Below are 15,444 nucleotides of genomic sequence, written 5' to 3'. Positions count from 1 at the left end.
TTGGATATGTAGGAATTGGAAAAAGACGTTAATGGTTCAAATGCTTCATTTGATTTTTTTCACAACATTTTAAAACTTTGCTGAATACCTCTCTGTAGTGCTTCGCTCAGTCTCTATACCCGACATCACAGCAAAGTCATTATATATATTTTTTAAATATGATTAAATATCAATGGTGTTATTATTAGCCCCTTCGTTTGTCGTTGTTGTCAGTTAGACAGACTGATCTGACTGAAATTGTCACGTTCGTCATATGGATGAGACCAAGGCGCAGCGTGATAAGCATACATTCTTCTTTTAATGAAGGAAAAACACTAAACGAACGAACAAAGAAACAAAACGAACGTGAAGCTATATAACACGAGTGCTGACTGGCAACTACACATAGACAATAACAACCCAAAAAATAACCAAGGAATATGGCTGCCTAAATATCCTTCCCAATCAGAGACAACGATAAACAGCTGCCTCTGATTGAGAACCAATCTAGGCAACCATAGACATATAATCACCTAGACTACCAAAACCCCTAGATATACAAAAACCCCTAGACAATACAAAAACCCCTAGACAATACAAAAACCCCTAGACAATGGAAAAACTAAACAAACCACCCTTGTCACACCCTGACCTAACCAAATAATAAAGAAAACAAAGATAACTAAGGTCAGGGCGTGACAGAAATATCTATGATATCATGTATTACAGTCAACTCTGATTTCAAATGATGAAGAGGACAGAATCAAGACAAGGAAGGATCATTTTGATCTGGAATGTTCTAAAATAAAACAAGGCAGGAGAACAGGTTGTAATTGATATTGATATAAAACAGGTTGTAATTGATATTGATGGTAGAAGTGGAGATCAGTTGATGAATTGCCTGGCAGGGCTGTGGGACAGTGGAGATTAGTTTATAAATTGCCTGGCAGGGCTGTGGGACAGTGGAGATTAGGGATAATTCAAATGGAACTCTTAACAGCCATTACCCAGGGATCATCATGAAGAACTAACAGCCATTACCCAGGGATCATCATGAAGAACTAACAGCCATTACCCAGGGATCATCATGAAGAACTAACAGCCATTACCCAGGGATCATCATGAAGAACTAACAGCCACTACCCAGGGATCAACATGAAGAACTAACAGCCATTACCCAGGGATCATCATGAAGAACTAACAGCCATTACCCAGGGATCATCATGAAGAACTAACAGCCATTACCCAGGGATCAACATGAAGAACTAACAGCCACTACCCAGGGATCATCATGAAGAACTAACAGCCATTACCCAGGGATCATCATGAAGAACTAACAGCCATTACCCAGGGATCAACATGAAGAACTAACAGCCATTACCCAGGGATCATCATGAAGAACTAACAGCCATTACCCAGGGATCAACATGAAGAACTAACAGCCACTACCCAGGGATCATCATGAAGAACTAACAGCCATTACCCAGGGATCATCATGAAGAACTAACAGCCATTACCCAGGGATCATCATGAAGAACTAACAGCCATTACCTAGGGATCATCATGAAGAACTAACAGCCATTACCCAGGGATCATTATGAAGAACTAACAGCCATTACCCAGGGATCATCATGAAGAACTAACAGCCATTACCCAGGGATCATCATGAAGAACTAACAGCCATTACCCAGGGATCATCATGAAGAACTAACAGCCATTACCCAGGGATCATCATGAAGAACTAACAGCCATTACCCAGGGATCATCATGAAGAACTAACAGCCATTACCCAGGGATCATCATGAAGAACTAACAGCCATTACCCAGGGATCATCATGAAGAACTAACAGCCACTACCCAGGGATCAACATGAAGAATTAACAGCCATTACCCAGGGATCAACATGAAGAACTAACAGCCATTACCCAGGGATCAACATGAAGAACTAACAGCCATTACCTAGGGATCATCATGAAGAACTAACAGCCACTACCCAGGGATCATCATGAAGAACTAACAGCCATTACCCAGGGATCATCATGAAGAACTAACAGCCATTACCCAGGGATCAACATGAAGAACTAACAGCCATTACCTAGGGATCATCATGAAGAACTAACAGCCACTACCCAGGGATCAACATGAAGAACTAACAGCCATTACCCAGGGATCAACATGAACAACTAACAGCCATTACCCAGGGATCATCATGAAGAACTAACAGCCATTACCCAGGGATCATCATGAAGAACTAACAGCTATTACCCAGGGATCATCATGAAGAACTAACAGCTATTACCCAGGGATCATCATGAAGAACTAACAGATATTACCCGGGGATCAACATGAAGAACTAACAGCCATTACCCAGGGATCAACATGAAGAACTAACAGCCATTAACCAGGGATCATCATGTGCAAGTACTGGTTAAGGAGTTCAGTTTCAATATTTTTTTTACGGGGGGTTGAGGTGAGGAGGAGGATTATTTAAGATGCTGTTTAAGATGTTTTCGGAAGATGGGCGAGGCCTCTGTTGTCCTAGCTTCAGGGGGAAGCGTGTCTCATCATCGGGGTGCCATGACAGAGAAGAGCTTGGACTGGGCTGAGCGGGATCCACACTCCCGTTAGGGTGGGAGGGCCAAGAGACCTGAGGTTGCAGAGCAGAGTGCTCCGGTTGGGGTGTAGGGTTTGAGCATAGCCTGAAAGTAGGGAGGGGCAGTTCCTCTTGCTGCTCTGTAGGCAAGTATTATTACCTGCGCTACTTCCTGTGTGAGGTAAGGTCGTAATCTACGGATGTTGTAGACCACGGCCCTGCAGGAGCGAATCACTGATTTGATGTTTGCAGAGAACGTCAGGGTGTTGTCAAAGGGTCACCTCAGCGTTCTTTGCACTCTGGGAGGAAGACACCGTGTCAACCGTGATGGAGAGATCTATGAGCGGGCAGGCCTTTCCCTGGAGGAAGAGCAGCTCTGACTTCTTGAGTTTGAGGTGGCCGACATCCAAGTTTCCAGGCACGTAGAGATACATGTCTTTATCTGGGTGTCAGAGGGGGGGAAGGAGAAAAGTAGTTGAGTTTCATCCTCATAGCAGTGATAGGAGAGACCATGTGAGGATATGACAGAGCTGAGTGACTTGGTGTATAGACAGAAGAAGAAAGGGCCTAGAACCAAACCCTGGGGGACACCAGTAGCGAGAGTACGTAGTGCAGACACAGATCCTCTGAACGTCACCTGGTATGAGTGGCCTGTCAGGTAGGATTCAAGAGTGTTTCAGAGCCCGAGACGCCCAGTCCTGAGAGAATGGAGAGGAGGATCTGATAGAGCCTGAGACACCCAGCCAGTCCTGAGAGGATGGGGAGGAGGATCTGATAGAGCCTGAGACACCCAGTCCTGAGAGGATGGAGAGGAGGATCTGATAGAGACTGAGATGCCCAGCCCTAAGAGGATGGAGAGGAGGATCTGATTATTTATAGTGCTGAAAGCAGCAGATAGATCTAGGAGGATGAGAACAGAGAGAGAGAGAGAGTCAACTGCTTTGGTAGTCTCCAGGACACAGAGAAGAGCAGCCTCGGTTGATTGACCCGCCTTGACGTCCGTCTGACTGGTTAGAGTCAAGAAGATCGTTCTTGAAGAGAGGATAACGAAAAAGTTGATCAGTGACAGAACGCTCAAGTGCTTTGGAAAGAAAAGAAAGAAGGGATAGCTGTCTGTAGTTTTTTTTTTTTTTTTTTTTTTTATTTCACCTTTATTTAACCAGGTAGGCTAGTTGAGAACAAGTTCTCATTTGCAACTGCGACCTGGCCAAGATAAAGCATAGCAGTGTGAACAGACAACACAGAGTTACACATGGAGTAAACCATTAACAAGTCAATAACACAGTAGAAAAAAAGGGGAGTCTTTTACACCTGCATTGTTTGCTGTTTGGGGTTTTAGGCTGGGTTTCTGTACAGCACTTTGAGATATCAGCTGATGTACGAAGGGCTATATAAATAAATTTGATTTGATATATACAATGTGTGCAAAAGGCATGAGGAGGTAGGCGAATAATTACAATATTGCAGATTAACACTGGAGTGATAAATGATCAGATGGGCATGTACAGGTAGAGATATTGGTGTGCAAAAGAGCAGAAAAGTACATAAATAAAAACTGTGGGGATGAGGTAGGTGAAAATGGGTGGGCTATTTACCAATAGATTATGCACAGCTGCAGCGATCGGTTAGCTGCTCAGATAGCTGATGTTTGAAGTTGGTGAGGGAGATAAAAGTCTCCAACTTCAGCGATTTTTGCAATTCGTTCCAGTCACAGGCATCAGAGTACTGGAACGAAAGGCGGCCGAATGAGGTGTTGGCTTTAGGGATGATCAGTGAGATACACCTGCTGGAGCACGTGCTACGGATGGGTGTTGCCATCGTGACCAGTGAACTGAGATAAGGCAGAGCTTTACCTAGCATGGCCTTGTAGATGACCTGGAGCCAGTGGGTCTGGCGACGAATACGTAGTGAGGGCCAGCCGACTAGAGCATACAAGTCGCAGTGGTGGGTAGTATAAGGTGCTTTAGTGACAAAACGGATGGCACTGTGATAACTGCATCCAGTTTGCTGAGTAGAGTGTTGGAAGCGATTTTGTAGATGACATCGCCGAAGTCGAGGAACGGTAGGATAGTCAGTTTTACTAGGGTAAGCTTGGCAGCGTGAGTGAAGGAGGCTTTGTTGCGGAATAGAAAGCATGCATTTGGTTTTACTAGCGTTTAAGAGCAGTTGGAGGCCACGGAAGGAGGGTTGTATGGCATTGAAGCTTGTTTGGAGGTTAGATAGCACAGTGTCCAATGACGGGCCGAAAGTATATAGAATGGTGTCGTCTGCGTAGAGGTGGATCAGGGAATCGCCCGCAGCAAGAGCAACATCGTTGATATATACAGAGAAAAGAGTCGGCCCGAGAATTGAACCCTGTGGCACCCCCATAGAGACTGCCAGAGGACCGGACAGCATGCCTTCCGATTTGACACACTGAACTCTGTCTGCAAAGTAATTGGTGAACCAGGCAAGGCAGTCATCCGAAAAACCGAGGCTACTGAGTCTGCCGATAAGAATATGGTGATTGACAGAGTCGAAAGCCTTGGCAAGGTCGATGAAGACGGCTGCACAGTACTGTCTTTTATCGATGGCGGTTATGATGTCGTTTAGTACCTTGAGTGTGGCTGAGGTGCACCCGTGACCGGCTCGGAAACCAGATTGCATAGCGGAGAAGGTACAGTGGGATTCGAGATGGTCAGTGACCTGTTTGTTGACTTGGCTTTCGAAGACCTTAGATAGGCAGGGCAGAATGGATATAGGTCTGTAACAGTTTGGGTCCAGGGTGTCTCCCCCTTTGAAGAGGGGGATGACTGCGGCAGCTTTCCAATCCTTGGGGATCTCAGACGATATGAAAGAGGTTGAACAGGCTGGTAATAGGGGTTGCGACAATGGCGGCGGATAGTTTCAGAAATAGAGGGTCCAGATTGTCAAGCCCAGCTGATTTATACGGGTCCAGATTTTGCAGCTCTTTCAGAACATCTGCTATCTGGATTTGGGTAAAGGAGAACCTGGAGAGGCTTGGGCGAGGAGCTGCGGGGGGGCCAGAGCTGTTGGCCGAGGTAGGAGTAGCCAGGCGGAAGGCATGGCCAGCCGTTGAGAAATGCTTGTTGAAGTTTTCGATAATCATGGATTTGTCGGTGGTGACCGTGTTCCCTAGCCTCAGTGCAGTGGGCAGCTGGGATGAGGTGCTCTTGTTCTCCATGGACTTCACAGTGTCCCAGAACTTTTTGGAGTTGGAGCTACAGGATGCAAACTTCTGCCTGAAAAAGCTGGCCTTAGCTTTCCTGACTGACTGCGTGTATTGGTTCCTGACTTCCCTGAACAGTTGCATATCGCGGGGACTGTTCGATGCTATTGCAGTCCGCCACAGGATGTTTTTGTGCTGGAGTGAACCAAGGGCTGTATCTGTTCTTAGTTCTGCATTTTTTGAACGGAGCATGCTTATCTAAAATGGTGAGGAAGTTACTCTTAAAGAATGACCAGGCATCCTCAACTGACGGGATGAGGTCAATGTCCTTCCAGGATACCCGGGCCAGGTCGATTAGAAAGGCCTGCTCACAGAAGTGTTTTAGGGAGCGTTTGACAGTGATGAGGGGTGGTCGTTTGACTGCGGCACCGTAGCGGATACAGGCAATGAGGCAGTGGTCGCTGAGATCCTGGTTGAAGACAGCGGAGGTGTATTTGGAGGGACAGTTGGTCAGGATGACTTCTATGAGGGTGCCCTTGCTTACAGAGTTAGGGTTGTACCTGGTGGGTTCCTTGATGATTTGTGTGAGATTGAGGGCATCTAGCTTAGATTGTAGGACTGCCGGGGTGTTACGCATATCCCAGTTTAGGTCACCTAACAGAACAAACTCTGAAGCTAGATGGGGGGCAATCAATTCACAAATGGTGTCCAGGGCACAGCTGGGAGCTGAGGGGGGTCGGTAGCAGGCGGCAACAGTGAGAGACTTATTTCTGGAGAGAGTAATTTTCAGAATTAGTAGTTCGAACTGTTTGGGTATGGACCTGGAAAGTATGAGTCGAGTTTTTGGTTTCTTGAGGAGGGGGAGCGACTCGGGCCATTTTGAAGTCGGAGGGGACGCGGCCAGTGTTCAGGGATGAGTTGAGGAGGGAAGTGAGGAATGGGAGAAGGTCTCCAGAGATGGTCTGTAGAAGGGAGGAGGGAATGGGGTCAAGCGGGCAGGTTTTTGGGCAGCCAGACCTCACTCGTCGCAGGATTTAATCTGGAGCGCGAGGGGAAAAAGAGGTCAAGGAGTTGGGTAGTTCTGTGTGAGTGAGACCAGTGGACTCAATAGGCTGAGTGGATGAGACCAGTAAACTCAATAGGCTGAGTGGATGAGACCAGTGGACTGAACAGGCTGAGTGGATGAGACCAGTAAACTCAATAGGCTGAGTGGATGAGACCAGTGGACTCAACAAGCTGAGTGGATGAGACCAGTGGACTCAATAGGCTGAGTGGATGAGACCAGTGGACTCAACAAGCTGAGTGGATGAGACCAGTGGACTCAATAGGCTGAGCGGATGAGTAGTGGATGTCGTCAAAGTGGTTGAGAGAGAGTTTGTGGTGGTGCATGACCATCTGGGTACGGGCTGAGTGGTTAGGGGTTGGAGGAAAGAGAGACCATCTGGGTACGGGCTGAGTGGTTAGGGGTTGGAGGAAAGAGAGACCATCTGGGTACGGGCTGAGTGGTTAGGGGTTGGAGGAGAGAGAGACCATCTGGGTACGGGCTGAGTGGTTAGGGGTTGGAGGAAAGAGAGACCATCTGGGTACGGGCTGAGTGGTTAGGGGTTGGAGGAGAGAGAGACCATCTGGGTACGGGCTGAGTGGTTAGGGGTTGGAGGAAAGAGAGACCATCTGGGTACGGGCTGAGTGGTTAGAGGTTGGAGGAGAGAGAGACCATCTGGGTACGGGCTGAGTAGTTAGGGGTTGGAGGAGAGAGAGACCATCTGGGAAAGTGGGAGGTGATTGGGAAAGGGTGAGGTCAAAAGAGACAAGGAGGGGAATGAGAGAGTTGGAAATAAATTAATTGAAGGCAGACGTCGGGAGGTTGAAGTCGCCAAGTACGAAGAGCGGTGAGCCATCATCAGGAAACTAGCTTATCAAGGTCTCAAGATCATTGAGGAACTCTCCAAGGGCACCTGGTAGACGACAATGTTCAGCTTGAGTGGAAAAGTGACAGCATGGAGTTCAAATGTGGAGATGGACAGGTGAGGGAGAAAAGAGAAAATCTCCACTTAGGAGAAATGTGTAGCCCTGTACCACCACCGCGATGACCAGTAGCAGTGTTCTCTGGGTTCATCCATGTCTACATCAGGGCCTAAATGTAAAGGGACTGTAGGGCAGCATATAGGCTGAGATTAACTCAGTGTTCTTGAACAGCAGATCCGCAGTTCCAAACAATGCCAGAAATCCGGAATTCCACGCAGGGAACACTAAACCAGAGATCCGGAATTCCACGCAGGGAACACTAAACCAGAGATCCGGAATTCCACGCAGGGAACACTAAACCAGAGATCCGGAATTCCACGCAGGGAACACTAAACCAGAGATCCGGAATTCCACGCAGGGAACACTAAACCAGAGATCCGGAATTCCACGCAGGGAACACTAAACCAGAGATCCGGAATTCCACGCAGGGAACACTAAACCAGAGATCCGGAATTCCACGCAGGGAACACTAAACCAGAGATCTGGAATTCCACGCAGGGAACACTAAACCAGAGATCTGGAATTCCACGCAGGGAACACTAAACCAGAGATCTGGAATTCCATGCAGGGAACACTAAACCAGAGATCTGGAATTCCACGCAGGGAACACCAATCAACTACCGGCAATCAACAGAATCAATCAATCAACTACCGGCAATCAACAGAATCAAGCAATCAACTACCGGCAATCAACAGAATCAATCAATCAACTACCGGCAATCAACAGAATCAATCAACTACCGGCAATCAACAGAATCAATCAATCAACTACCGGCAATCAACAAAATCAAGCAATCAACTACTGGCAATCAACAGAATCAATCAATCAACTACCGGCAATCAACAGAATCAATCAATCAACTACCGGCAATCAACTACCGGCAATCAACAGAATCAATCAATCAACTACCGGCAATCAACAGAATCAATCAATCAACTACCGGCAATCAACAAAATCAATCAATCAACTACCGGCAATCAACAGAATCAATCAATCAACTACCGGCAATCAACTACCGGCAATCAACTACCGGCAATCAACAAAATCAATCAACTACCGGCAATCAACAGAATCAATCAATCAACTACCGGCAATCAACAGAATCAATCAATCAACTACCGGCAATCAACTACCGGCAATCAACAGAATCAATCAATCAACTACAGGCAATCAACTACCGGCAATCAACAGCATCAATCAATCAACTACAGGCAATCAACAGAATCAATCAATCAACTACAGGCAATCAACAGAATCAATCAATCAACTACCGGCAATCAACTACCGGCAATCAACTACCGGCAATCAACAGAATCAATCAATCAACTACCGGCAATCAACAGAATCAATCAATCAACTACAGGCAATCAACTACCGGCAATCAACTACCGGCAATCAACTACCGGCAATCAACTACCGGCAATCAACTCCGGCAATCAACTACCGGCAATCAACAGCATCAATCAATCAACTACCGGCAATCAACAGAATCAATCAATCAACTACCGGCAATCAACAGAATCAATCAATCAACTACAGGCAATCAACTACCGGCAATCAACTACCGGCAATCAACTACCGGCAATCAACAGAATCAATCAATCAACTACCGGCAATCAACAGCATCAATCAATCAACTACCGGCAATCAACTACCGGCAATCAACTACCGGCAATCAACTACCGGCAATCAACAGCATCAATCAATCAACTACAGGCAATCAACTACCGGCAATCAACTACCGGCAATCAACAGAATCAATCAATCAACTACCGGCAATCAACAGAATCAATCAATCAACTACCGGCAATCAACAAAATCAAGCAATCAACTACCGGCAATCAACAGAATCAATCAATCAACTACCGGCAATCAACAGAATCAATCAATCAACTACCGGCAATCAACAGAATCAATCAATCAACTACCGGCAATCAACAGAATCAATCAATCAACTACCGGCAATCAACTACCGGCAATCAACTACCGGCAATCAACTACCGGCAATCAACTACCGGCAATCAACAGAATCAATCAATCAACTACCGGCAATCAACTACCGGCAATCAACTACCGGCAATCAACAGCATCAATCAATCAACTACAGGCAATCAACTACCGGCAATCAACAGAATCAATCAATCAACTACCGGCAATCAACTACCGGCAATCAACTACCGGCAATCAACAGCATCAATCAATCAACTACCGGCAATCAACTACCGGCAATCAACTACCGGCAATCAACTACCGGCAATCAACAGAATCAATCAATCAACTACCGGCAATCAACAGAATCAATCAATCAACTACAGGCAATCAACAGAATCAATCAATCAACTACCGGCAATCAACAAAATCAATCAATCAACTACTGGCAATCAACAGAATCAATCAATCAACTACCGGCAATCAACAAAATCAATCAATCAACTACTGGCAATCAACAAAATCAAGCAATCAACTACTGGCAATCAACAGAATCAATCAATCAACTACCGGCAATCAACAAAATCAATCAATCAACTACCGGCAATCAACAGAATCCAAATGTACAGTTGAGACGATGTTGAGAGGATCTAGTCCAGAGTAAACAGTTTTATGTTGAGACGATCTAGTCCGGAGAAAACCGTTTTATGATGAGGGATCTAGTCCAGAGTAAACAGTTTTATGTTGAGAGGATCTAGTCCAGAGTAAACAGTTTTATGTTGAGAGGATCTAGTCCAGAGTAAACAGTTTTATGATGAGGGATCTAGTCCAGAGTAAACAGTTTTATGTTGAGAGGATCTAGTCCAGAGTAAACAGTTTTATAATTTGGAGCTTTAATTTAGGTCTCTCTGTTTAACCAAATACTCTGTCTTTGGCAGGAGAGAGACCAGTCTGTCACTCTGACAGCGGGAAGAGTCCTTCAGAGGAACCAGACCCAGAGACGCCCAAACCAGCGAGACGACACCCCTGCTCCCAGTGTAATAAGAGTTTTAAGTGGTTATGGAAGCTGAAAGAGCATGACAGAACACACACAGGAGAAAAGCCTTACCACTGCTCTCAGTGTGGAAAAGGTTTTACCAACTTAGGGAACCTAAAAAAACATGCAAAATTACACACAGGAGAGAAGCCGTTCCAATGCTCCCAGTGTGGAAAGGGTTTTACACGGTTAGGGAATCTGAAGGATCATAAAAGAGTACACACAGGAGAGAAGCCTTTCCAATGCTCCCAGTGTGGAAATGGTTTTACTCAGTTAGGGAACCTGAAAAGGCATGAGAGAATGCACACAGGACAGAGAACTTTCCAATGTTCTCAGTGTGGAAAGAGTTTCACACGGTTATGGAGCCTGAAAGAACATAAAATAGTTCACACAGGAGAGAAGCCTTTCCAATGCTCCCAGTGTGGAAAGGGTTTTATTCTGTTAGGGAACTTGAAAAAGCATGAGCGAACACACACAGGAGAGAAGCCTTTCCAATGTTCCCAGTGTGGAAAGAGTTTTACACGGCTAGGGAGCCTGAAAGCTCATGAAAGGATACACACAGGGGAGACATCTTACCATTGCTCTCTGTGTGGAAAGAAATTTACCAAGTTAAGGAACCTAAAAAAACATATAAAATTACACACAGGAGAGAAGCCTTTCCAATGCACCCAATGTGGAAAGAGTTTTACACGGTTAGGAAACCTGAAGGATCATAAAAGAATACACACAGGAGAGAAACCTTTCCAATGCACCCAATGTGGAAAGAGTTTTACACGGTTAGGAAACCTGAAGGACCATCAAATAATGCACACAGGAGAGAAACCTTTCCAATGTTCCCAGTGTGGAAGTGGTTTTACCCAGTTAGGGAACCTGAAAAGGCATGAGAGAACCCACACAGGACAGAGAACTTTCCAATGTTCTCAGTGTGGAAAGAGTTTTGCACAGTTAGGGAGCCTGAAAGAACATAAAATAGTTCACACGGGAGAGAAGCCTTTCCAATGCTCCCAGTGTGGAAAGGTTTTTACCCTGTTAGGGAACTTGAAAAAGCATGAGAAAATACACACAGGAGAGAAGCCGTTCCAATGTTCCCAGTGTGGAAATAGTTTTAAAAGTTCAGGGAGCCTGAAGGAGCATGAAAGAACACACACAGGGGAAACATCTTACCATTGCTCTATGTGTGGAAAGGATTTTACCAAGTTAGGGAACCTAAAAAAACATATACAATTACACACAGGAGAGAAACCTTTCCAATGCACCCAGTGTGGGAAGGGTTTTACACGGTTAGGGAATCTGAAGGACCATAAATTAATACACACAGGCGAGAAGCCGTTCCAATGCTCCCAGTGTGGAAAGGGTTTTACCCAGATAGGGAACCTGAAAAGGCATGAGAGAACACACACAGTCTTAACAATGACCCCAGGAGTTGGAACCAGTTCTGAAAACAGAACAGAAAACCGCAAAAAACAACGTTTTATTGAGGAACAGAAACAGGACCGGGAAAGAAAGTGATCTCCTGCGTTCTGGAACAGAAGCATTATTTTAAAAGTATGGTAACCGGTTAATAACGTTCTTTTAAAGTAACTGTCCTGTGAAAATCTAACTTTTTTTTTTCTTTTCCGAACTCATATCCAAATAATGTTGTTGACTCGTCCGATTCTAGTATTTGAGGCCAAAGCATAAATTACAGATGAAAAAAATTATAAAAAAATCAAACCTCTTTTTAAAAATTACTATTTCCCAATAGAACATCTCCCTGAGGAGGATGAACTGGCCAATCAACGGTCTTGAGGAGAATGAGCTGGCCAATCCACGGTCTACTCGTGTTATTTTTTTGTGACCGGTATACGCCCACACCATTCTATTAGGAAGGCGTTCTTAATGTTTTGTCCACTCTGTGTTCCTCTACATGATGTAGAGTCTATTCATTATATACATCTACATGATGTATTGTTACACCATGTAGGAGCAGTATAGACCTAGTCTGTTCATTATATACATCTACATGATGTATTGTTACACCATGTAGGAGCAGTATAGACCTAGTCTGTTCATTATATATTTGTTAATCCGATCTGTTTGTTTGACTGAATTAATTATATTTATTATTATTATTGATTATATATCAAATTAATAAGACGTTGCCTTAAATGCAGATGTGTGGGAGATGTTTGTTTTAAATCATTAGAAATCTGCACTAATCAATCAATCACTTGCTTCTCTTTATATATGTCTCAATATAATATTGTTAGCTAATGAATTGAATGAATGAAAAATAAAGTGTTTTGTTGTTGTCAACTTCCGGGTCAGTAGCATCAGTCAAACCTTACAGACAGACAGACAGACAGACAGACAGACAGACAGACAGACAGACACCTGATATACTATCTCTGATAAGCAGGAAAGTGCTAAGAATAGATATATATATATTAATTTATGAATATTTGTAGCCTTAGAAATAAGGTTCATGAAATCAATAACTTGTTAACATTGGATAACGTTCATATACTGGCCACCTCTGATATATCTATAGATATTTTATAGGATACCAAGTGCTAAAGGTCTAGGGATATAGGGATATATATATCTATAGGCCACCAAGTGCTAAAGGTCTATATGGGATATATATGCTATATAATATATATATATACGGCTATAGACCACCAAGTGCAAAGGTCTATATGGGATATATATGATATTATATATATCATATACGGCTATAGGCCACCAAGTGCTTAACTGTCTATCAGGGATATATATATATATATATATATATACGGCTATAGCAGATATACAGATATATGTATACGGCTATAGTCACCAAGTGCTAAAGGTCTATATGGGATATATATGGATATATATATATATACGCTATAGGCCACCAAGTGCTAAAGGTCTATATGGGATATATATATATATATATATATATATACGGCTACTAAAGGTCCTAGGCCACCAAGTGCTAAAGGTCTAGGGATCTATATAGGATATATATATATATATATATACCACTATAGGCTACCAAGTGCTAAAGGTCTGATATGGGATATATATATATATACGGCTATATATATATCCTATATATATAGATACAGCTATTAGGCCACCAAGTACTGTTGAAGGCCACCAAGTGCAAAAGGTATATGGGATATAAAAAGGTCTATATGGGATATTTAATATATATATATATATATATATATATATATATATATACGGTCCACAAGTAAAAGGTCTATATGGGATATATATATATATATTAATGCTATAGGCCACCAAGTACTAAAGGTAGGCCACCAAGTGCTAAAGGTCCGATATGCAGTATATATACCATATATAGTATAGGCCACCAAGTGCTAAAGGTCTATATGGGATATATCCAAAATATACCTATAGGCCACCAAGTGCAAAAGGTCTATATGGGATGCAAAAGGTATAAAAGATATATGATATATAGAGATATACAGCTATAGGCACCAAGTAAAGGCAAGATACAGTAGGCCATGTAAAAGGTCTATATGGTATATACAAATAGATATATGGCCACCAAGTGGCAAAGGTCTATATGGGATATATATATATATATGATATATATATATATATATATATATATACAGCTATAGGCCACCAAGTGATAAAGGTCTATGGGATATATATGTATATATATATATATATATATATATACGGCTATAGGCCACCAAGTGCTAAAGGTCTATCTATGGGATATATTATATATATATATCCCATATCTATATCCCATTATTATATATATGGCTATAGGCCACCAAGTGCAGGTCTATATGGGATATATATACCAATATATATATATATACGGCTATAGGCTGTCTATAAAGGTCTGATGGCCTATGAGATATTATATATATGTTTTATAGTATACGGTGCTTTATGGCCACCAAGTGCAAAAGGTCTATATGATATTTATATATATATGTTAGGCCACCAAGTGCAAAAGGTATATTATATATAGTATATATATATATATACGGCTATAGGCACAATCATATATATAGTTATTGGATATATATATATATATATATATTTTCCTAGGCTACCACAAGTGCTAAAAGGTCTATATGGGATATATATATAAAGGTCTATATATATATAGGTATATATATATACATAGGCCTACCACTGTATGTGTCTGTATAGGATATATATATGATATTGATAGGCGGCTATAGGCCACCAAGTGCAAAAGGTCTAAAGGTCATGGGATATATAGATATATATATATATATATACGGCACCCACCAAGTATAGGGCCCCAGTGCTAAAGGTCTATGGGATATATATAGGATCTATATAGATATATAGATATATATATACCCTATAGGCCACCAAGTGCTAAAGGTCTATATGGGATATAGATATAATACCCAGTATTTATAGATATATATATATATATAGTATGACCAAGTAAAGGTCTGTATGGTATAATATATGTTTATAGATAGATCTCACGTTAAATACTATAGGCTACCAAGTGCTAATCTATATATGGATATATAGATATATATATACGGCTATACCTGCCTCTATATATAGCCTCCAAGTTTATGCTAAAGGTCTATATGGGATATATATGGATATATATATATATATATATATATATATATATATATATACTATAGGCCACCAAGTGCTATAGGTCTATATGGGATATATATATATATATATACGGCTATAGGCTACCA

At 42.7% G+C, this 15,444-nt stretch overlaps 1 protein-coding gene across 5 annotated transcripts in view; it reads left to right on the top strand.

The window, feature by feature from the left end:
* The window catches only part of LOC127929556 (zinc finger protein 239-like), a 55,817-nt gene extending 42,790 nt beyond the window's left edge, over nucleotides 1-13,027 (top strand). For 3 of the 5 annotated variants that reach the window (XM_052517493.1, XM_052517495.1, XM_052517494.1), the window contains exon 2: nucleotides 10,635-13,027. In XM_052517493.1, coding sequence (XP_052373453.1) covers nucleotides 10,635-12,241 — 1,607 coding nt within the window. In that variant the 3' untranslated portion in view covers nucleotides 12,242-13,027. The remainder of the gene's footprint in view (nucleotides 1-10,634) is intronic. The other 2 variants (XM_052517498.1, XM_052517499.1) reach the window with 1 other exon arrangement.
* Nucleotides 13,028-15,444: the final 2,417 nt, after the last annotated feature.

The sequence above is a fragment of the Oncorhynchus keta genome, unplaced genomic scaffold, assembly GCF_023373465.1.
Source record: "Oncorhynchus keta strain PuntledgeMale-10-30-2019 unplaced genomic scaffold, Oket_V2 Un_scaffold_8240_pilon_pilon, whole genome shotgun sequence".
Lineage (NCBI taxonomy): Eukaryota > Metazoa > Chordata > Actinopteri > Salmoniformes > Salmonidae > Oncorhynchus > Oncorhynchus keta.
The sequence above is the reverse complement of the archived record's forward strand: the minus strand, read 5'-3'. Positions and strand labels throughout refer to the sequence as shown.